General features: G+C 47.6%; 1 protein-coding gene across 4 annotated transcripts in view; it reads right to left on the bottom strand.

Annotated features, from left to right (window-relative positions):
• NTRK3 (neurotrophic receptor tyrosine kinase 3) overlaps nt 1-21,746 on the bottom strand; it is a 209,272-nt gene that overhangs the window by 153,159 nt on the left and 34,367 nt on the right. For all 4 annotated transcript variants that reach the window (XM_051796556.1, XM_051796557.1, XM_051796559.1 and 1 more), the window contains 2 exons: nt 21,194-21,265; nt 2,843-2,911 (listed from right to left, as the gene is read on the bottom strand). In XM_051796556.1, coding sequence (XP_051652516.1) covers nt 2,843-2,911; nt 21,194-21,265 — 141 coding nt within the window. The remainder of the gene's footprint in view (nt 1-2,842; nt 2,912-21,193; nt 21,266-21,746) is intronic.

Here is a 21,746-nt window from a genome sequence, read left to right as displayed (position 1 = left end):
CCAACACTCTCCTGGAGACAATTCTCCCATCAGTTCCCTCACTACATGCTCCACTGCTCCAAGCTGCCTTGTTGTAAGTCACAGTTTTAGCTTTGATGACTATCCTCCCTCTGGATCCACAATTGCCTGGTAGCACAGGGGCACTGACACTCAATATAAGGTGCCTCTGGTGAGCCACTGCAGATCTGCTTGTCCCACAACCCTCCACACTGCCCTAACCCTCTGGAGAAGACTCTTGCCAGCATCTCTGTGTCCCTGGAGTCTTCTAGGCTCTCCACTGCTGTGCACAAACACTGCTGCTCAGTCTGCCTTCCTCAGGCTTACTGTCTCTGTATTGGTCTCTGCTGCTCGCCACCTTCTCCCTTTCCAGAGAGTTTTGGCTCAACTTCAAGTCCTTGGCTGATATCAATCTGCAACTCCTTTTCTATCTTTCACCAGTGTTTCACACTCACTTTATGTGGGCCATGTATTCTATCTCCTTCCTGGTTCTGGAAGCCTCTTTGGAGCTCAGTGTGCCAAAAAACTGTCTCTTACTCACCCATCCTCTGCATTTCTAAAAAAAAAAAAAAATAATAAAAAATACTATATTTCACACTTTTGCACATCCATTAGTAATTCCTCACTATCTTTGAGGATTGCTTTTTTCACCAGCAGGTCCCATCCTTCTAGCACTGTGACCACCATGTAGACAACATATGCCTTTACCTTAATTCCTAACATCAATTCAGAGCCCATAGCTCAGGCTACACCCCTCAGACTACACCTCTGTGCTGCCTTCTTTCCAACAAATCCAAGGTTTAGCAGGACAGTTTCATGGCCCAAGGAAGGACACTGCAGGCACATCCCTCTGCCCCTTAAACACTGAGGTCCCTGTGGACATCAGGTAAAATATCCCTCTCCTGTCACATTTGGGGAACAGCATCATCACATTATTCTGGTAGTCTCCATCTCAGCTGTGCTTAAAGGGATGGAGGATCCTTGATGACAAGGAGCTCAGAGAGGAACATCTGTCAGGAAGCACCAGTGACAAAGTAATTCTTCAGGAAAAATAAAGTTCCCCAGGCTCTTACTCCAGCTCAGCCAACAGCAAGGCAGCCCCTGTGGGCAGGCACATTTGTAGGTCTAAATTGCTCACTGAAGCTGGTGCCAGGAAGTGGTTTGTCAAGACCCCTTTCACAACTTGGAGCAGCAGAGATTCAGCTGAGGCTCCTGCCCCACACTATGCCAAGTGTCCCTATGGGACACTATGGACAACACCACATTGGTGTTGCTTTCCCACCCCATCACAACTTCCTACCAACCAGCCCTGTGATCTCTCACAGTTCTACAGGCATTATTGTTTCATTCATTGGGGCTTGTTATCTCCAAGAAAACAGCTCTGAGCACAGCTCCAACACGAGCCAAGTAATTCAGCTCCTTCCCGCTTGCCTTGCTGTGGAGTGCTGGCCCCAAGTGACCCTGCTGACAGCAACCAAAGCCACTCCAAGCACGCCAGCTCCCTGCCAGGATCATCATATCAGGACAACACAGGTGTATACTTCATCAGGCAAGTACCCTTTGCTGCCCCAAAAGCAGCTTCTCAATTCCCTTTTTGCTTGGTATTGGTTTTTTGAACCTGATGGGGGTTGGTAGACCTGGGATGTGCCTGAAGAAACAAAATATGAGCAAATGGAGCAAAGGCACATAAAAATGAGCTCCACTGGAAATATTCCCATTAATCTACAGGCTCACCATTACCCCAGGCCCTGACAGTGCCACTAGCTCAGGACTGCAGCCCCATTTGCTCCTCCACTCTTGGGTCTCTCCTGGGTAACAACCATCAATCTGAGTTTTGTCAGACAGCACAATGACAATAAGTAAAGGTCTAAGAATACAAATGACTCATGCTATTAAACTTGAAACCCGAGCCAGACTTGAAAAATATTTAGAGCTGTAATCAGTGAAGAGACAAATTCCAAATTCAGCATTTTAACTCTGCAAGCCAAATTTTCCCATCAGAAGGGCGTTTCGCTATTTTCTAATATCACTATTAGTATTTTTCATTTAACAATTTGACAGAAATAAAATACACTGCAGTAACACTGGTGATAACACACTTACTCCCACTTGAAAGACTGTCTTTATTCTTTCATAAGTCACTTCTAGCTTACAGTTCTATTGATCATTGGTGAGGATGAATGGAGCTTCCCAGGATCCTCTGGGACAAATCCTACATATATATTTTTTTATACCCACCAAACAACTATTTCTAAAATTCAACAAAACAGGTCATCAGGGCAACACTCCATTGATTTCGTGTCCACTTATTCTTCAAGCACGATGCTGAATGCTCTATCAATAATTCAGCAGGCTGAAGGCCACCAGTGCCCCAGGAGAGTCACTATCTCACCATCTCCCACATCAGAGCTGGGAGGTGCCTCTGTTGTTAGAGAGCAAGAGAATCATTCGCCTAAAAATCCAGGCATCTTACAAAGCATGTCTACCAACTAAAGAAAAACAGTTATTCCTACCCTGCAACAGATGAGGAGCAAGTATTTGAAGAGATTCACTCAAAATCGGACCTAGTAAGTATTTCTAATGTGATCCCAGAGTTAGTCAACCATTTACTACCCCGAGCATGACTTGTTCATCATCCCGACGTTAATTAGCCAGTTGCTGTGAAGTTAAAAGAGAAGCAGTTCTGCTCTGGTGCTCCTGTACCCAGGAAACCCTTCCAAGGATGGTGCTGCCCACTGGAGTTTTAGGTAATCATTCACAGGCTTCAAAATAGCTCTATTTGGATATCATTCCTCCTCTCAGCCTCCCCTCTTCTCCCAGGAGGTACCCCCAGGGCAGGACTTACAGTTCAAAGAGCCGCAGGGTCTGGAAGAGTTGCCATGACAGAGTGGTGAGGCGGTTCCCGGAGAGGTCTCTGAAAATTAACAAGAAAGAAAAAAAAAAAAAAAAGAGAAGTAGTCACAGTAAATAGTTCTTTCTGCACGTGGCCATACCACCTCCACAGATCTCATCGTCCTCCTCAACAGGGATGCCATCAAGCAATTCAGCATGCAAGTTTAGATTTAATAATGAGAGATTTTAATGAGGACAAACCCAAATGAAAGTTTCTCGTTTTACTTTTTTTTTTTTTTAAGGAGGAAAATGATTTATATCCTGCTGCAGTGTTAAGAAAAAAAAAATCCAATGTCTGATTCTTGCCCATGAATCTGGAGCTCAACCAACCATAAGCAAAAAGAACAAGTCTAATTTCAGAACTTGAACAAAAAATTATGTAGAAACCTCATGTTAAAAATAGTAACAGCCAGGTTCAAATGACAGCATGATGATTACCCAAGGTGTTATCAAATGATCTGCAGTAGCTGTAAGCTCCAGGTGTCCCAGTATGACTGTGTGTTTCTTGCACCCAGGGGTACCACTGCTACAGCAGCCAACAGCTCCCCATCCCTCTCTCCATCTGCCCAAGCTTGCAAAAACATAAATCTCATCTACCTGGGAGAGCTTTGCAACCCAGTAGACATCTCTTCAGCTGAAAGCCAGAGAGGATGAAAGAGTGAAAAGCAACTGAATTAATTAAAAAAAAAAAAAAAAAAAAAGAAAGAAATGTGGGGTAGAAAAGCAGAAAGAGGAAAGCACTGGGTTTCCAACAGCATAAGAAGATGGCAATAAAGCACATTCTGTAGTGAGCAGCCTTCCCAGGGACACTCAGCCAGCCTGAGAGCCCCTGACTGACTGACCAGTCCATGGGGGAAGCAGAGAGATGGGCGGTTGCAAGCTCTGGGAGAAAACCAATGTTCCAATCTCTGCCGGCCTCCAGAACACACAGGAGGTGCTGCCTCACATCCTTCACCAAATCCATCCCCACTCTGAGCTGCAGGCAGGGCAGTTCAGCGCAAGGCTGCAGACACCCTTCTGCCTCAGCCCTGCCTGCTGGGAAGAGCGAGGAAAGGCCAGAGGCACGAAACACCTGGAGGTTCATTCAACTCTGGGCTGGCCAGGTAGGAGGTATGAGGCAAGGTGGCACAGCAGTGACAGTGGACGGCCCAGCTCTGCCCGACCCAGCCCCCAGTCCCTGTTTAATTTGCAGAAACATGCTAAAACCAAGAGAGCAAACCCTTGAATGGTTCCTGCTGGCACAGGTCTGATGTACGAGGATTTGGGATGACAGATTTATTTGCTGCCTTACACCAGGTTGCAGCAAGGGAAAAGCAATTCTGTACTGTCCCACCTGCACAAGCAATGCTGTGAAGCCCAGAAGTCTGCAATTAGGAGTGGGGAAGCTGCTCACACAGCAAAGCATCGTCCCAAAGGCTCTCCACGAGCCTGGCAGAAGAATAATCCCAAACACCATGATGGTACAGTGCTGCCTCATTAAATTCTGTCTCTGCTTCACATCAGACTACCCTGCTGCGGAAACCATGGCAAACCACAGGTACCTTATTTCACATGACTATGATCCCACCATTCCTATGGCTGTAGACAAACTGCTTCCAGCCTCTGATAAAGGTGGCAAAAATGGCAGGTGAAGCTAAGCAGAGAAGAATAAAAATATTACAAGACTCCATCTCTTATCCACCCCAGAGCACTGAGCACCTGGAAACTTCGTGAGGACAGATGAAAAGTAGGAGGGGAAGGAGCAGCTCACTGTTACTGAAAAGTGAGACAGTAAACTCCCTCCCCCAGCCTAGGGAGAAGAAGGAAGCGTAAAGGGGATGCATGAGAGACAGCAAGATGTGGGAGAGAGGCAGAGATGCAGAGGAGGGAGTGAATCTCACTGGAATGTCCTTTCTCAAAGGTCATGTTTTGCTACATTAGGCAGAAATGTCAAGAGAAAATTGGATTCTGAAAGAGAAGAGAAAAAACAACAGGCTTTCCACGCAAATAAGGGAATCAAAAATAGCATGATCGTGTTATTACAATTTAGGACACAGAGAGATGGAGAAAGGATACAACCTCACTAATGCAAGGAGCTTTGCCAGGCAGATGTGCTCCGCTTCTCATCTCCTGCAGTCCTTGGAAACCAACTCTTACCACCTCTTCCCTCCCCCAGACAACAACCCACAACAACATTAGGCAAAGAGGAGATGGGTCTTCCCTTGCACACATCTGGTAGGAGACTCTGCTCTCAAATGGCAAAGCTGCTGTTCAATCTGACCTGACCATCAACTTACACAGGGCTGGTCAGGGCACACACACCCACAGCTGATTTCAGATCAGTCAGGACACACGTGGGGAGAAACATGTTTATCACTGGAAACAGACACCCTGGACATTCAAAATGTCAGAAAGGTCCTTCCTCAGCCTCAGAGACAGATCTCAGCACAGAAACAGAAAGGAGTTGCACACAAACACACATTAAAAATACATCATTTCAATCACAAAAACTCCAAAGGTCAGAGATGCCAGGATTGGGATTCCACAAAGGTACAGTACTGACTTTTGTTGCAAAAGATAGAGCTCCTCCAGAGAAACCTCATAGCACAGCACTGATTTCTCCCCAGAAGAGATCAATCCCACATGCTGGATGGGGCAGGTTTCACAGGGAAGGTAGCATGTGATTCTGTAATTAGAGATGGAATCACAGTACATTCACAGGAGGAGACTAAATTACAGCTCTACAGGTGAAACTCTGAGCTCCAGCACTTTGTAAATCCTGTTTGTGCTCAAACCTCAGCTGCACCAAGTTTCCCAGTGTCCTGTACAGCATAAACAGGGAGGATTGGGGAAAATCAAGGCACTTTCGGCCAGGGCTAGTTCTCTCCCAGTTCCACTTGCCCATTCTGCCTTTTGGCAGCTGTTTCCAAGACTGAAAATCTGTGGCCACCTCCAAATCTCTCTTGTTTGCAGTGACAAGAACCCCCATCCTCCTGTGCCATGGCTGGGCAGTGCCAGTTCTCTCCTTCCTGACCCGGTTGCTTCCCCCTTCCAGCAGGCTGAATCACTCTACTCATTGCTCTCCAGCCACTCCCAAATACTTCTCAGCCTCAATTTCCTTACCCATGTCCAAATTTCCTGTGATCTTCCGTACTTTTACATCCTTCCAGCCCAGCCCCAGTGTCCAACAAGAACTGTTGCTCCTCTGCCCTATCTACTCCCAAACATCCTTTATTAAACTTCTTCCTCCAGCTGGATCAAAACCCATTCTGCTGACATAAGATGTCCCAGAGCAAAATCAAGTCTTCCAAGCAAAATCTGCCCTTTGACAAACTTTCTTCCCCTCCACAAAAGGAGGATGCAGCTGCTCTGCAACAGGAGCATCACCACCATTTTCTAGTTTGAGCAAAACAGCTTGTTTTCCCCCCTCCTTTCCTCCACCTCAAGCATTTGAGAAAGTTCTTATGTGATACTAGAAAGAAATAACAATAAAATGTAGAATTCAGCCAGGAGCAGACACCCAACACAGAAAACTTCAGCCTGAGCAATTAAAATTTGGTAGAGTTATAGGAAAGTGGAAGCAGTCCTGCAGCAAAGTGTGCCAGACAAGCTTTGTAACAGCCTATGCACCAGTTTCACCTGTAATAAAATATGGCATATCACACATCAAGGAAACACAGGCAGAGGGAAGTAAAATGCCTTCCCTGCGTATTTCTCAATGATGAACAAGTCTCTTTCAGGACAGACCTGCCATCAGTGCTCTTGGAACATATTCAAACTGCTTCTTTGCCATGGGACATTTTCTCCATCACTCACAAGATGCTCTTTTCCACTGAGATAGTCTTTGGAAATAGCTGCCAGGGTCTTTTTTGCCTCCAGAGCAAGTTTTAAAGGTGTTGGGGAGGGAGAAGGTGTTGGATGGCCCTCAGACCAGGTCCAGGGCAGCAACCACCTATCCCACCCATGACTCAGACCCAACACCACTCCACAATCTTCCTGCTGCAGCAACCGTGCCCCTAAGGCTCCTGCTTTGCAGGTGGCTCATCATGCCCTATCCCCACCATCCTTCTCCAACAGCAACCCTCCCACACCTCAGACACAGGCTGCTATCACTGAGTGACAGCTAAATCCTAGTTCTTGCTCTCTCCCTCCATCCTTCTCCTACATTTCAGGAAGGGACATGCCATGTCCTGTACACTCTCCCACAGCTCCTGCAGGCACTTGCTGGTGACCAGCAGGGAAGGGGAGGCGACCTTTGCCATTTTGCCCCAGCACAAGTGACAGATGGGACCATGGAGGTACATCTCCTGAACGAGCTCTTGGGTTTAAAAGGGGATGTGTGGGTGTGGGACAAAGAGGAGTCTGGATCTGTGTGGCCCAGAACAAGGGCACTTCAGTGAAGAAGGGACAGCTTGGGGTTTTTTTTCCCCCCTCAATTAGCCAGCAGCCAAAAGTGTTTCCACTATTAAAGCAATTTTTATTCAGCTAAATTAAGCCAGTTGCCTCATTAATGACACCAACAAGCAGGAGCCCCTGTAATTAAACTGTAAGTTATTTTATGCAGTTCAGCTCAACGCAATGGCAGAAACACTGCTGCTGGGGAGGGACCCTGCATGCCTGTGCCTCCTCCACATAGTTTCATCCTCCACTCGCCCTTGTTTCCAACCTGACACGTTTATTTCTGCATGGGAGAAGTTTTTCACACGTTTTAATAACATGGTGCCACTCTGAAAATCCTGACTGCGGAGGATTAACTGCACAGAGCAGCTGGGGCTGAGGGAGCACGAGTGACTGCCTGGCAGAAATGAGGAGAGATGCACATCCTCAGCTGTGGTCCCCAGCGCTGGATATGCTGATGGCACTGCATGGAACTCCCTCGATATCTGGGCACAACAGGTGCTTCCCATCATCTCACAGCTCGCTGCAGCCTTAGCTGGGTGCTGATGGCCACAGGAGAGGAGAATGTCAGCAGCCTCACATGCTGTTGTAGGGGCAGCTCCACCCAGGCTTCATATCTGCAGCAAGTAAGCTGCTAAAGCTTTGGGTTTGAACCAGAGAAATGCTGGAAAGTTACTCTGGGGCTTGCTTATCCCTGCCAGATAACTCCAGTGACCTCTAAAAGCAATGTTACACTCCCCATCACCCGCCTCCCCTTCCCCGTTCCCCCTCCCTCTGCTTCCTGTTTAGTAAGCAGCTTTGCTCATTAAGGGAAAAAATGTACTGTCCTCCCTTAATGAATGTGCTAAAATTACCCCAACAAGTCCCAGAAGCTGTGGCAGGACAGGTCTCCTCACAAATCAGGCCCTGCAAATATTAGACTCAACTGAAATCTCTGATGGCTCTGCACCAAGCCCCAGCAGGACATGCTTGACACAGCCTGAAAAAGGACCAGGCAATGCCAAGCACATGCAAACCTTGCACACTCAGGAAGCAAAGTGAGCAGAACAGAGTTGTGGAACTGGTCAGCCTCAGATTTTATAGCTGCCAAGATTTCTCCTCGATCTCCTCCCTTGTCCAGGCTCATCACCAGAATGTGTATACTGGTGCTATGGAGGAGTGAGACAGTTTACAGCGGTCCTCGGCCATGGTCTGGCATTACCTACAGCCCAGCTCTGCTACTCAAGCAACCCCTCAGCAACCCCCATGTCTTTACTGACCTCAAACATGCAGAAGCAATAAAGACTGCAAGGTTCAATCTTCCTTTGTGAGTTTGGGCAGCATAACTAACTCCTTTATCCTGTCCTCAGGTTCTGTCCTGTGCCTTGTAAGGCACTTGTCACACAGCACACGCCATCACATTATCATCTCATTCTCCCCAAATTGTTTCTTGTTCTAGGGCTACAATCAGAATCTGCAATAATTTCTCAAACTCAGAGCACCCCGCACAAGAGAGGAGCGAGAAACCATCACGGGTGACACAGAGGAAGAGACCCTACCATTCCATATGCAGAGCACAGGTCCTGGAGGTGTGATGCTGAAGGAGGAACCACCAACCCCTCTGCATTTCTCAGTTGCAGGACCCTGATTTGTAAATTCCCAGCTGCCACTGAAACAGTGCTGAGGGAAGTGAAAGGGGCTGGTCTCCTTCATTGTTCTTTAAACAACAGTTTTACAAAACAAAAGCTGCAGAGCAAGTGGGAAGGCGTAAGGCACCACGCCTCTGTCACAGGGCTCCCACGGCCAGTGCCAGCAGCACATCTGCCCCACGCCTCTCCTCCCACTACCTTTGCCAACGCAGCAAGCCATGTCCTGCTGCTGCCTTCAACCCAACCCATCCTTTACTTTAAGGGTTATTTTAAGGCCATCTCCTACGCCATCTACACTTTCATACCCTCTAAGTCATCTGTTCTGAGGCATCTCCCAGCTGCATGCAGCTTTGTTTGGAGACAAATCACCCTTCAGAATTCATTGCTGCTCACAGTTTCGGTTCAGCACGTGGTACAGATGGGAAGGCGTCACCAGATGTGGGTAATATTGTCCCCTGTGCCTTGAGGCACATCAGATGCAGGGATCTGACCCTCTGGACTACACTCTTCTTGCCCTTGTTGTGTGCACTTTCCATTGCTCTTCTCCAAAGACATCTGGGCTCTCAGAGGACTTAAGGAAAGGTTAAAAGCTGGGTCAGCCCTGCAGTTGCTTTCTCTTTGCCTGCCAGCTTCCCTGCAGGGCAGAGTCCAGCAGCATCCATGGAATAGGCCAGTCTTCTGCTCAAGGAGAAGAAAAATCAACCTGCAATAAGTAAGAGCCCTTCCCCATGGCTGCCCTCCTGCAGCCAGAGGTCCTCAGGGCTGCACTGCCCTCACCCTCTCTCTTCTGTCCCAAACTGCAGTAATTCCAGGCCAAAAATATGACTATGTGTTGGGCTTTCCTCCTGCTTCTGCATGCAGAAATAATAATGGAGATGTATGCTGACTGAGGACAAGGGTTGCCAGCTGACAGCTCCAGTGAGGGGTTTGGTTTACTCTGCCTGTTTGCTTCAAATTTCATTGTTCTTTGAGCTGGGAACAGGGAACAACTGGGGAATGACTCCTGCTCACAGGTTTCCAGTGAGCCCAGCACAAACCCAATCGCTCTGTGTGAGACAACTCAGTGCTGTGGGCAAGACACAGCTCGAGGGGATGGTGTGGGAAGCAGATCCATGCCCTCAGGACATTCCCCAGCATCTCCAAGTATGCCATAATTGGACTTGATGAACTCAGAGGTCTTTTCCAACCTTAAGGAATCTATGATTCCATGAACACCAGACTTTCAGGCTTCCCATCACCTCCCCTTGGATACACTGAAAGCAGCAAGGACAGGTGCACAGGAGGTACCACTCCAGATGGGAGGTCACTCCAAATGCCCAAGCAGACTCTGGGAGAAGGTCCACACAAGAGCCTCAATGCCAGCACATCAAGAACAGATGTGTTGGGAGACAGTCTAGTTATCACTCTCCCTCCAGAACAAGCACTGTGCTCTCAGCTGTCAGAAGGCTCTTGCATCAAATTTATATATAAAAAAAAATAAAAATTAAACATCCCCACCTACTTGGATGCCCAGAAATCAATGAGCCCTGAATAATCTCAAACACTGCTCTTGCAGGGGGTTAGTAAAGACAAAACTAACAGCTGGGCCTGAGCCCCAATTTGCCTGATTCAGGGAAGGGTGCCAGAGGATGAGGTGGACTGGGATGGTACCGAGAGCTCTGCAGAGCCTCTGAAGAAAAGAAGGGGTATAAATATGAATATATATATATATATCTCCAGCAATAGCAAAACAACAGGGCATAAGGCAGGGTAAGCTCTCGGCAGACTCTGCTAAATGGTTTCCAATTAATTAACTGATTACATGATAGAACAGAAGGGGATTCAAGTGAGTGCTGTTGACCTTTAAGAATAATTAATATCATCAGGATCGTAAAACTCTTCCAAGAAAAATAATTAGGAAGATTCTAATATTGCCTCCAAAGCCACATTGAAATGGGAGAGGAAGGTTCTGGTTAGTTCAGAGGCACAGTTCCCAAGTATTTGCTAGCAAACCCATTTCTCCCTTATCCCTGCTTCCCCCTGCAGGTCTCCCACACACACATGCTTCTTCCCTACCCCAGTTAACTCTCCCTCTCCTCTCCAGATCCATTTTCCATATCAACTCTTCTACAACCCATCCCCCTTCTGCTCCATTTCAACCTTCTTTCCAAAAGATCTCTTGCTTCAAGCCTTTGTTGCAACTCTATCTCTCCAGACTGCTCCCTATCTCTCCCACATCCTCATCCCATCCTCTGCTCAGCTTTGACCAGCCCCGAACTCCACCCTCTGCCTTCCTGGACCTCAGGAAGGAGCCCTAGTCCTTCCATATGACATCAATCCACTTTTTATCTCCAGTCACCACTGGCAGCTTCATAGGCTGACAGAAGGCAAACGCTACATGTAATCCCAAAAAATTCCTTCTCTGCTTTTCCTCAGCAGTCAAGTCCATCACAGAAGCTGGTCTGGGAAGCAGATGTAAGTAATGCACAGCAACAGGAGGAAGTGAAAGACGGGAAACTCATGAATCCCTTATCTCCCATTACACCTCACCAAGCACATGAATGCTCCCACCTCGCTATATTTTCCTCGCTTCTCCTTTCCTGGTTCACTTGGCCCAAAGGTCCTGTGTGGGAGAGGGCTGGAAAGCCACTGAGCCAAGCAGGAACTGCAGTGGTGAACTTCTCAGGGAAGGTCACTTGAACACACTGGGAGGGAGGGAGGTTGCATGAGCAGCCAACATTTCTCGTGAGGGAAGTTTAAAAAAAAAAAAAAAGAAATCCACAGCCCTGGAATGAAACCCACCTATGCAGCAAATAAATAAATTTCCTCTGCTGCTTATTATCATTAAAACTTCTGTGGCTTGACACTTCACTAAATTATAGATAAAAGGAAAAATGGTCTTCCTGGGCTCAGAAAAGCAGGCTGCTGCCAGAGAGCTGTGTTTACAGCAGCTAATGAAAAGAAAGCCTGCCATTAGCCTGCAGCACTCGCCCCACCTTGGCGGGGAGCAGAGCTACCTGCACCCACAGCACCGAGGGCCCGGGAGCAGCAGCTGAGCACCATGAGGGACCAGAGCACGCAGGGGCCTTGGGGCAGCACGGGGAGGTGCACACATGAGGAACCAAAGGGACCATGCCATCAGCTAGTGGAGATGGCAGCTGCCACCTCCCATGCTGTGCAGAGGCTGCTGGCCGCAGCGGGAGGTGAGGCTGACATGCTCCAGCTCTGCCTCATCAAAAAGCAAGAAAAACCCTCAGCCTGGGAGACAGACAGCACCAAGCAGGGAACTGCCTCGCACCAGGCTGCTGCTTCCCCCCAGGGGCCTGTGGGGTGGGCATGGGGAGCAAGCAGGCAGCAGATGCCTGAAGCACACCTGAGCATGGGCATAGGAGTATTTCTTCCCAAAAGCCTGTTTGCAGTAGCTGAGCACACAGGGAGGAGTAACACTGAGCAGAGGGCTGCCTGCAGCAACACCTGAGCCGTGGTATGATGTGCCTCCTCACAGCTCCGGGCACGCTTGGCTGAGGGGGACAGGGAACTGGTGGTGACTTAATACAGCCAGAACTCAGCAAAGCCTGCCTGCTACACTCCACATTTATAACCACCCCAAAAGCAGAAACACGTTTTGCCTTTGACAGTTAGCTCTGTCAAAACAAAAAAAGAACGTCTGGACACAGAAGTTACACTTTTTCCCCGTTCTTCTCAATACATGATGCACTTAAAAAGAAGTGTGTTTTGCTGGGCCCTGTGAGGAATATCTTCAAATGAAAAAACTAATCACCGCAAAGAACTGAGTGCTTCAGAGTGCAGCAGGCATTCTTTCATTATTCCGAGACAGCAAATTACCCACAATTACCAACACGCACAACTGGATACAACAAACATTTAGCCAAAGCCCACGGATTGCGGTTGCAGCGAGATTGGATGGCAGATGTCCTAGAGAACTACTCATGTGAGAAACCCCCAGACAGCAGCCAGGCAGTGGTGCTGCAAAAACAACTCCATTCACACTGCAGAGCAAAGTCAGTGCCAGGAAACACCGCAGTTCAGAAAGTTAGCATTCATAGAATCACAGAGTGGTTGGGGTGAAAGGGACCTTAAAGATCATCTAGTTCCAAGCCCTCTGCCATGGGCAGGGACACCTTCCACTAGACCATGTTGCTCAGAGACCCATCCAGCCTGGCCTTGAACACTTTCAGGGATATTGCAGGTATTGCAGCTGTCAAACAGGCACCTGGGCAGGCTGGTTTCACAGCAGCACAAAGGCACCGCCAGCAGTGACCCAGACTGGGCAGCCCACAGGCAGGATCACACCTTGACCCTGCTCACAGCTGCAGCCAGGAGTGCACAGGTTCACTGCCCTGAAAGCCTGGCTGGGACTGGAAGGTGAAGGAGCTTGATCCAAGAGAAAGGCAAAGAAGGCAAGGGCTGCGCGCAGCGGGGCAAACTGCTGGCTGGGCTGAGCAAGAGGTGGGGAAGCCGGGAGGCTTCGGTGCAGGCAGGGAGGCTGGGTCAGAGGCCAGGCTGCAGGCAGGGAGGACGAGGGACCGCCGGCCCTGTCCGTGGTGCTGAACGTGGTCCCACCCCGCGGGACACCCGTGGGCACCGGCAGAGCTCCCTGGGCAGCAGTGCCGGGAAGGGCCACCCATGACCTCAGGCACGCTGGAGGACAGCAGGCACGGAACATGCTCATGCACAGTCACCAGCACGACTAAAGACACTCACAGCTCCCCAGGGAGACACACCCCTGGGTCTCACTGGCAGACCTGTAAACACCCCACAGCCTCTTGAATCTGACATAATTCACAGCTCATCCCTTCCCAAATACAAATAAGGGGAGGGGGTTGGTGGGAAACTCCACCCCTCGACCAGTATTGTAATAAAATTTTATAATTCCAATAAAAATCCATGACTGCCTAACTTATGACATTTAAATTCCTGACTTGTCACACACCATCATGAATTAATGTCCCATCTTTCATGCCCTGTCATATCTTATTGCTCAAATAACATATGATTTTAATGTTTCTATTTTTCTGCCCTGGTGTTTATTGTCAGTATATCAAAAAGGGAAAACCAGTCCTGCAATAATATTGTTGGTAAACCAGTACCATGGTAAGAAAAATCCCGGGAGAGAATTTGTGTAGTCATTTAGCTTTCAGTCATCCTGCCATGATTGTTCACTCTCTCCTCCAGAAGCTTTCTATGTCCTCAGGTACCCCCTCAGGGAGGTTCCTCTCCCCTGTGCTGTACCTCTCACACTGGCATAGGCAGGTAAGAAATGCTTTGCTCCACATCTAACCAACTGAGCCACAGGGTCTGGGAAACAAGCAAGAGGGAGAGTTGGAGGCTGTTCTAGAGTACCTCTGTGCTGCAGTGACCTCAGAGACCTAGAAACAAGACACTCTTTGTCGTGCCCAAATCTCCAGAAATCAGCTCATTCCGTGCCAAAAAAAAAAAAAAAAAAAAAGAAAGAAACAACACAACCCAAAAAAACACCAATACACAAAACCACACACACTCATGTAGGAACAACCTCATTTTAAACATTCCCAGCATCATCTGCAGACTTTTTTAAAGAGGGGATGGGAAAAAACCCAGGACCTTCGCAAAAAATCACAGCTGCTCATTTCACATGTCAGTCAAAAGACAATTGATCAAACTTCAGGAAGGGAAATAAGTCTCACAATGCAGCTGGAAAGAACATCTCAACATTTCAAAGGAAGGAGGGAGAGGCAAAGCCACAGTAAAGTCCTGAGCCCAGGTACCAGAATGGTAGGCATTAGGTAAGAATTCAAGTGGGCAAAACTTATTTGTGATAGAGTTGTTACAACTCATCGTACATTAAAATAGCATTACACAATTCAAGGTCAGGTTTCATTAGAAATCATACAAGGTGTTAGGCCTCAAATAAATCAAACAAAACCAGAAGAAACAAGTATTATTCCGAAATTGAAGCAGGACAAATCTTTCCACAAGGTGTGCAGTGCTAGAGCTGGAAACTTTCTTTCTCAGGTCCCACTAGTGTACATCAGTCACAAGCTCACCCCTCCCCTTTTATTATAGTGCAACAAACCCTCTCCACAGCCAAGTGAAGCAGCCTGCAGTCAAAAATTAGTTACCCAGCCCTCTGAATGCAGGTCAAATTATTTCAACCCAGCCTGAAGGAAAGCCACAGTCCTGCAGGGAACTGGTCTCTCCTTTGGCCTTGTGCACAATGACTGATAAAACCCAGGACCTACCTCTGCCACTGCAGAAAAAGGAATAGCTGCAGTTAACTGCTTATCAGTCACCTATGGCAATAAAATGGGGAATAAACATGCCATCAAACCACTGCTGCCAACTAGCACATCAGCAAGGACCTGCTCTACACTGGTATCCAGGGGGCAAAGCAGATGGGGAGAAGAACAGGAAAGTTTATGGAAGCAGAGGAGATGCTACAGCTGTTTATTTTAGTGACTGCACCATAAGCATGCCCAGCATTTTATAGAACTAGAGACATACAGGGGAAAATGCCTCCCTGAGTAAATCACAGCACAGAGGTTTGCTCCTGGAAGGGGCTGCAGCAGGAACACCCTTGCAGCACAAACAGGAATCAAAGGGTACCCAAGCTGCCTGCCTGGTTAGGTTTACTAAAGAAACATTCACCTAATACAACTTAAAGGCTGTTTAAAACTTTCTCATACTTCTCATTTTCCATATATTCATGGAGAAATTTGGTTCCTATTTAGCAAATGCAAAATAAAACACATTAAACAATCAAGGAAGTGGGTTGGGTAAAAGCATTTTACTTTACCTTCCCAGTGAGCTAAGAGCTCACATATAGTCATATACTGTGCCCCAGCTGATACACACAGACTTGTTAGGCTGCATTGACCCAAGAGTATGGATAGAAAATCAAGAGCAATTAACACATGACAGTTTGGGTTAGGAGACTGCCAGGATGTGTATGACAGCAGTGCAGTGATGAAAGGACAAAGCAGGGAGAAACCACTAGGAAGGAGGAGAAAGGGTAATAGGACATCCAGAATCAAGCAGAGAGTTGCAGGCGGGCACAGGGCCTGGAGCTGGTTACTGGAGAGAGCAAAAGACAGTTTAAGAATGGCTCATCCAGAACAAGGTGACAGATCATTAACCACCGAGCAGGGGAAAGTGACCCTCTAACCTCAACTGAGAGGCAAGAGTGTTATACGTCCAGTAATTCAGCATTCTGATACTTTGTTTATTTCTCTATTTAGTGTAAGATCTCGATCAAGTTCCCAGACACACAGAGCAAAGAAAGGGAACCTCACTAGCCTTGCAAGAAGGTTGCCTGCAGCCCTTTGAAAGTGCAGGATCCTTAGCTGCTGGAGGGCTACAAGTCCTGTCCTGAAGCAGCACTGAAGAAGGCAGAGGGCATCTCACCAACTTCGTCCTGCCTCAGCCCCCTCAGTTTTCAGGGGATGCAGCCTAGTATCTTGCCTATCAAAGCCTAAACCCATAACACAATCTCTGGGAATTCCCATGTCAAAGCAAAAAGCTACATTCCATACCAAGGCACCAGTTCATATGATCACTACACAGCTGCCATGAACCCAACCAGGACACTGAAGCTAAATCCTCATCCTCAGAAAACAACAACTGACAGATGAGGTTCTGGAAGGCTCCAGATTAATCACAGTTCAGGTTTGCCTGTGAGAACAAGCCATCTCAGTCTTTCACCAGGCAAAGCAGGTCCCTGTGGCATTCCTACCAGCACCTTCCAGTTATTCCTCAATCCTCATTTTGGGGAGAAAGGGACCGACATGGTCACACACATAAAAAAGCCTGTGGAGTTGGTGATCTGACCACACCATACTCAAAAACCAGTTACACTCAGCACAAAGCACTCCAGGGTCTCCATGTTTAAGACTCTTGGGTGAAGACTGGAAGAGAAAGCTTGATCCTCAGTCCCATCCTTACTCTGTCAGGCGATGCTGAGAGGGCAATCTTTGACAGAAGCTGTGCCTGGTCTGGTCCACAAACTAATTTAGAGCACATATAAACCTCCAGAAGACAGTTAAGGAAGAGCCTCTGAATGCAGATAGAAATGGCAATTATTAATTTTCTAAATAGAAATCTGACTACTTAAGCCTTATTTAAAAGCATGCCTGTCTCTGTAATTACACAGCCTTAATTTGTTTTCTTTACTACACAATAAATAAGGTGTGCACAATTACCCTCTGCAAATACAAGGCAGTGCCTCCTGACTGGCTGGTTGAGTACCCAGCCGCCCAGGAAAATATTTAGAGGGAAGCAGCCTCTTAAGTACCTGCTTACCAGTAAAGGGGGACTCGGGCACTGCAAATATCAACTTGTCTCGCTCAGCCTGCTGAGAGCTCACCCTCCTTACATGCACAGCTCTACTGTCCCATGACCAGTGAGGGCTGCACACTTTGGCCAGCAGCAAACAGGTCGTGACCCCCCCTGTGCACCAGTTCCTGGTCCACTGTGAAATAGTTCTCCTGTGGACTTCCCAGTTCCTAATGAGGAATTTGTTAAGGCTAAATTCTTACCTACAAGGCACTACAAAAACTTCTCTTTACTATGCCTCTGCCTATTTTCATGATACATGTAGGAAGTTGATCTCCTCAGGACTTGTAACCCTCTATCAAGTTCAAATAAATTAGCCAAAGACTTCCACTGTCATTAGAAGAAGGGACAGAGAGTTTGAGAGCATGCAAGACTTTCCTCAATAAGCTGTGCTAAACACAGCAGCATAGTAAATATGTATTCAGATGGTTTATGTCTCAAATTTAGGAACCACACCACACTAAAGTTTTCTTGTACAGCCTCAAGCCAAAAACTGAGGTTTTCTGTCAATACCAAGCATTTTCTATGTTCAGTTGCATTGCCTGCTAACACCAACATCCAGGAATCTGGCTACAAGTCTTCCACAGCCTAGACTTGCTGGTCCTCACATCCAGTGCATACAGTTGTCCAGGACTATTCCTGCAACAGCCAAAGGACTGTCAAAGATGCACAGAAATGGGACCAGAAACCCACCAACACAACTTCTCCCAGTGAGATGATCTGAAGAAATGGCACAAAATAACATTGGAAGATATCCAGTTTACATCAGACCCACATCCAGCCAGCACTTCTTTTGGAAAGACTCAACTCTCTTGGTCCAAGCGCCAGCAGATAACATAGATCCATGTTGCAAAATCCACTGTTATATTTTGGATTAATTGCCTTGTAGCAGTGATAGGCTTCACATCACCAACAATCAGACAAGACCATGGAGCCCTAATTGTCCCCATTCAAGCAGAAGGAAGAGGAATCCAAAGCCATTTCTAGATCCAAACTTCTGGCTCCAGGTCACCCACTGCTACTCCAGTGATCAGGTTAACCTCCAGCCCCTTACACTAACACAGCTAATTTCAAACCTTAAAGGACAGGCATGAACCTGCCCAGCTGCACTTTGGAACACTCTGAGGTCTACCACTTGAGCACCTGAATGGTGAAAATCCCCTTCATGGGTATCTCACCTTTCCACCCTGACTCTGTGATGGGGAAGGGGGAAAAAAACCAAGCCAAACTTCATCCAAACCCTCACAAACCTGAGCTCCTGCAATTAGAGCTGGGATAAGTGATCTGCTTGTGATTGCACAGCTGGGGTCTGAAGACAAGCGCGTGCACAGAGGAAGGGCCAGAAATAGATGTTACTGGGAGAAGGCAGAGCTATCTGGCCCATTTGAGAAGAGGAAACCTTGATGAAAGGCACTGGGAAAAAACTTAGTTCAGCAGGAAGTTTGGATTTAACCCAGGATGGGAAGGGAGGGGGGAGGGAAAAAAATCAGCTTTTGAGACCTCAGAATTTGTACATGAGCTTCATGTGAAAAAATGCTCAGACCCAGACTGTAGCACCCTGCAAAGGTCTGGCCGGGGGTTCCCACCTCCCTGTGCCAACCCTCACTGGCAGTGAAACCACCTTCTCATTTATTAGACACATTTGCCATCTTATTGACTCAGCTTCACCAGCAACCATCCAAACAGTCACCAAAGGTGAAGGAAAACCAGAGTGGCAGCGATAACTTGTAGCAGTAGCTAAGCAAGCCCTAAACACCATCCCATAGTTCCCAATCCTGCAGGCAGCCCTTCCACAAGGGGATGGAGACAGTATCACTCACTCCTCTCTGCTACTGTACCTGGTTGCAGCAGCCCAAGACTTAGAGCAGAGTGACATTTCCATTAATCCTTTTATCCCTGGTTCTTACGTGCAGCGGCTGCAGAGGATGTCAGGCCTTCCAGGGAGGCAGCACCTGCAGAGCAGCCAAGGAGGCACCTTGATGCACTGCCAGAGAGCTGAGGCCATGAGGGGAGCCTGGGTGGCACCAGGCACCTGCCAGGTTGTGTAAAGCCTCAGGAGCCACCCTGAGAAAGGCAACCTGGTTTCAAAGGAGCACTGGCACCGTGGTCTGAGAGCCTCTAGGGAGCAAGAGGGAGTCACCAACCCTGTAAGCACTAAGTTTCCATCCTTGAGTGCGCAGCATCCTCTGCAGGGAACATCCACCTTGCAAACACCCATGCTGCCAAGTCCCAGCAACAGCATCAAAACCCACTGGCAAAAGCTAACCAAATAATATACTTACTCGCCTTGAGCTTCAAAAGGCAAGGAAAGAAAGATGTGAAGGACATGATCAATCTTACACAGCCCAAGCAGTAAACAAACACATATTTCATCACCACGTACCAACCCTAACTCTTGACACAAGATGGATGTGGGGTTTTTCCCACTCCCAAAAGTAATTCCAAGAGACAAAAACAAACACTTTGGGAAAAAGCAGCAACAATTGCCTGTGTACACATTAATGACATATTCAGCCTCGAAGCAAGTGTACGGGGCCTTTTAAACTCCTATGACATCCAAACTAATTTCATCAGGAATCAAATGTTATTCATTTTATCTGCGAGATTCATAAACAGCAACTACACAATTGACAAACAACATTCCAAAAAAAAAAAAAAAAAATTTGAGAGTGGTTCAGAGAGAACACTTCCCAGGAACAAACAACTACAGAAAACACAAAAATCCTGCTTCAAATCAAAATTACAAAGGGCAGAAATCAAGAAAATCCCAGTGGTCAGCTTTAACAAGGGTTTATTATGAAAAATATGCAATTCTCTAAACTCAAAAAAGCTCAGACCATGTTCACAATGCCCTCAACTATTCATGCCCTTTGGTTCCGCAGATCTCCTATTTAGCAAGTACTTTACTGTCACTTAGCAACTGTAAATGGTTTTCCAAAAAGGGAGCTTTTGGGGTTTTTCAGTTCACGTCATCTCTAAGCAGACATCAAAAGACAAATCTATCCTGCTCTGTAGGTCGCATTTATCTCCTTGCCCCAGGAACAAGTCTGTATCGATGGCCCAATGCATCTGCAGACTCAAATGGATGCACTTAAAAAGGGAAGAAGCCACTAGCACTAGTTTCCAAAAAGCAGGGATACACACACTCTCCATCCAGCCCACCAGCTCATGCCCAAGGACGGAGCCTCTCAACAACCCCTTTTCACCTTTTGTATCTACACTGGATAGAGAGGGCTTTGATCTTGGACACAGTTACTTGGACAAGATATTTCAAGCCCATAGAGTACCTTGCGGAGTGGCCTGAAATTCAGGCTTTGATTTTTCACCTTGGGAAAAGTAAATACACATTTAGAAAATAAACCAGTGCCCTTGGCGTCAAGGATGTGGAAATTCCCCGTGACACTGTACTTGCTGGCTAATGATGCCCCAGCAGCTGGACACTTGTGCAATGTCCCATGATAACAGGACTCCAGCCTCTCTAGCACAAAACGATCCTACCCCCAGGCCCGCTGCAGATGCTGGTTTAAGAAGTCAATAATTAGGAGCAGAGCTGGCAGCCCCTGCACCCCAGGATTTGTATTGGAAAAGCAGCCTTTGGTTAAAAACTAACGAGCGGGGCAGGCTCTGGCTGTGCACCGGGGCTGGCGGTCGCCCCCAAACTCTGCAGAAAGGGAAACGTGCACCAGCCGCTTCAAGGTTGATAATGATGCAAGCACTCGTTAGAGCGGCGATCAAAGCCAGGGCAGTTATCAGAAACCCAAACCCATCAGCTGCCCAGCGGGACCTCACCCCATTCCTGCATCAAAGCCCATTCCACTTCCCTGCACATTCGCTTTTCCATTTCCTGCCCTTTCCCACCTCTCCCTCTCTTTTCAGCGTTCTGCTTCCCTCTCCTTGCTGTTCCCAAGAGGCACTTTGGGGATCCACTTTGTGAGTTGCCTTTCCATAGGGAACAGAGGGGAAAGGGGACAGGAGCCACTGGCACTCACATGTAGTGCAGGTGAGGGTTCTTGGCAAAGGCGCGTGGCTGGATGTTTCGTAGTCCTGAGTTCCTGATTGTCCTGCAGAGAGATGCAGAAGGGCAGCAATGGAGTGAAGGCAGACAACTGCTCTAAACCCCTACTCAGCACCTGAGAGCCCTTGATTCCCCCTCCCACCCCTGGAGGCACATCTGTCCCCAGGCAGCCTCTGTGAGCTACAAGCGAAGAGGAAATTCAGCTTTTAAGCTTCATCTGATATGGTAACAGTACAGTGCAGATCAGCTGTTGGGCAAGGCTCTGCTCCCACATCCACCAGGGCTTGCTGGGGTGGCACAGGCCATCTCCTGCTCCTCTCCCTCCATCTTCACAAGCAACACTGCCACAAGCAAACCTAACCCTCAACGAAGTCGTCTCCCCTCTTCACACCCAAGAGAAAAGAAAACTCTTCTGCTTGCAGCTCTGAAAACGAAGGGTATTTTACACTAGGAATTTTTGACATTGAAGGGGGAATTCTCTTCACATCCTGTTTTAGGAAAGCTCTCAATATCTGCTGCCACTGCTG

Source organism: Manacus candei, unplaced genomic scaffold (assembly GCF_025592945.1).
Source record: "Manacus candei isolate 608988 ecotype Guabito, Panama unplaced genomic scaffold, ASM2559294v1 h1tg000046l, whole genome shotgun sequence".
In the NCBI taxonomy this organism is placed as follows: domain Eukaryota; kingdom Metazoa; phylum Chordata; class Aves; order Passeriformes; family Pipridae; genus Manacus; species Manacus candei.
This window is presented reverse-complemented; position numbering and strand designations above follow the sequence as displayed.